This window comes from Gavialis gangeticus, unplaced genomic scaffold (genome assembly GCF_001723915.1).
Source record: "Gavialis gangeticus isolate Ggan-Ray unplaced genomic scaffold, GavGan_comp1, whole genome shotgun sequence".
NCBI classification, from domain to species: Eukaryota; Metazoa; Chordata; order Crocodylia; family Gavialidae; genus Gavialis; species Gavialis gangeticus.
In genome coordinates, this window is record NW_017729032.1 from 211626919 (window position 1) to 211629266 (window position 2348).

Sequence of the window (2348 nt, forward strand, 5' to 3'; positions counted from 1 at the left end):
GTTGTGAGCCATTTGTGAGGTTTCCATAGGTGATATGCATATTGATTTGTGTGTTCTCATGAAAGTTGTCTTCTCTTGTCTTACCTAGATATCATGATATGCCAGATGTTATTGATTTCCTTATATTGCGTCAGTTTTATGATGAAGCACGACAAAGGAATTGGCAAGCTTGTAAGTCTTTTACCTGTCAGTGCAGTATTGGAATACTAACATTTGTCATAATGGTTAGATGCAACTCATTAGGTTGACATTTGATTTTAAAAGGTGCTCTGTATCTGTATCGGAGGCTTCCAACTGTCTGCCAATATTAAACAATTTTTTGTGGTGTTTGGGGGTACCTAAGATATGTTACTAACAGACCCTAGAGCAGTGGTCTCCAACCTTTTAAGTAGGAAATCACCTTTAACATTTAAAAGCAACCCAAGATCTACCATAGGCCATGCTGCCCCCTCTCCTGCCCCCCCACAGGTAAGTTTGTGGGCAGGGGAGGGGGTATAGATTGAGGCAGAGGAAAAAGTAATTATTTGAGAGCACATCCCCCCCCAGCAGGGGGAAGGGGCGGGAGGAGGAGAAAGGGCCATGCGGGGGTGCAAATTGAGGCCCCAGCCCTAGCCCCACTCCCTCCCTCACAGCTGGGGCTTGATCTGTCCACCTGCCCCCCCAGTGGTGGTGAGGGAGGGAGTTGGGGCTGGAGCAGGGGTAGGCCCTGTACAGCTGGGGTGTGGGACAGGGATTTGGGGGGGCGCACAGCCTGGAGTGGTGGAGAATCTGCATGGTGATGGCTGCTGCAGGCTGAGACTGGGCCGCGCTGGGCTGTGCTTGGGCTGGGTGGCAGCGCTGGGAGTGGGGCTATGGAGGCAGGGCTGCAGGCACCTAAAATTCACCATAGCCTCCCTTCCCAGCGTTACCACCTGGCCTGAGCACAGCATAACCCAATCTCCAGCCGTGAAGAGTACTGCTCTGCTTTCTAGCCCCAGTCCGCCCTCCCCCCGTGCAGATTCGGGGGAGAAGGGAAAGGTAGTGGCATGCTCTGCACAGTGGAGAGCAGAGCTGTGCTATGTTCAGGCCAGGCAGCAACATCACTGGGAGGCAGGGGTTATGGGGGGGCTACCATGAATTTTTGGGTGCCTGCAGCACCCCCCCGATCTGCTCCCAGCACAGCTGCCACCTGGTCTGAGCGCAGCCCAGTTGGTGTGCAGATCTGAGGGCACGTGCTCCAGCTCCGCACCCTCCCTCACAGCTGTCATTGCAGGTTAGGCTTTGCACCCTGACCCCCACTGCACCTGGCCCGGGAGCAGCCCCACACCATATGCGTCCCACTGCTACACTGAGCCTCATCCCCTGCCCACCCAGTGGCTGGACATGTGACATCTGACTGCTCCCAGGTGGGCTGCAGCAAGGCTCAGGGCTCAAAGCCCAGCTCACAATGGCAGCTGCCTCTGCCACGCGCAGATGACAGGACATGTGCCCCTGGGGCCTCCACCAGGGTGTGCACAGTGGCAGGAGCCACCCACTGTGCCCCTGGATCAGCTGCCCAGGCTTGATCCCTCCACTCGCCTTACCCCTGCTCCTGCCTGTGTGGCACTCTGTCCCTCACTGCGGGGGCCTCGATCTGGCCCATGCCCCTTTCCCTCCCCCGTGGACTGACATGCTGGGCTGGAGGTGGGGTGCACCTGTTCATGCAGATGTGCACTCAGCCCCTGCCAGCCTCAGATTGATTCCAGGAGGCTCTGAGATCAACCGGTCGGTGACCGCTGCCCTAGAGATATATGAATAGTAAGTATTCGGGTGGGTCCTTCCAAAAGCAACCTGAACTAAAACTGAAGGAATTGCTCCCTAGAGACCTTGGTGTACTATAATCAAGGCCTAGCCTTCAAGACATAGTATTAAAGATTGTGTTTTCCTCAGGCGGTTGCTTCATTACAATTCAAGCTAGTCTGTGTTTGGATTGTATAGCTTGCAGTGATTATATATTTATGGTACTTCATATAGTAGCTTGTGCTTTTATCTAATGTCACTTTTTAAAGTAAATACTTATAACTATAAACCAAAATGCTACAGTATTTAATTGAATAGAAGATGACTCTCCAATGATTAGATTTGATGCATATAGAAAATTTTATAAATCTGTAATTTTCCATGTATAGAATCAAAGTATTGGGGGGTGGTTTTGAGTCCCCTTTTCTCCACCCCCATTGCGGCAGGAAGGAATGCAATGGCTGGGGGAAGGAGGGGTCAGGTGCCCCCTCCTGCAAATAAAAGGCAAGGGGTTTTTTTCCCGTGCTTATTGGGAGGGGAAACTGTCTTACATTTCGAGTAAATACAGTAATTATTCGTCTCACCCCCCC

At 52.3% G+C, this 2348-nt stretch overlaps 1 protein-coding gene across 1 annotated transcript in view; it reads left to right on the forward strand.

Annotated features, from left to right (window-relative positions):
- Window positions 1-2348, forward strand: part of BRWD1 (bromodomain and WD repeat domain containing 1) — a gene marked incomplete at its 5' end in the record, with an annotated part of 100072 nt that overhangs the window by 50403 nt on the left and 47321 nt on the right. Inside the window, one exon of the mRNA XM_019523887.1 lies at window positions 89-171. Coding sequence (XP_019379432.1) covers window positions 89-171 — 83 coding nt within the window. The remainder of the gene's footprint in view (window positions 1-88; window positions 172-2348) is intronic.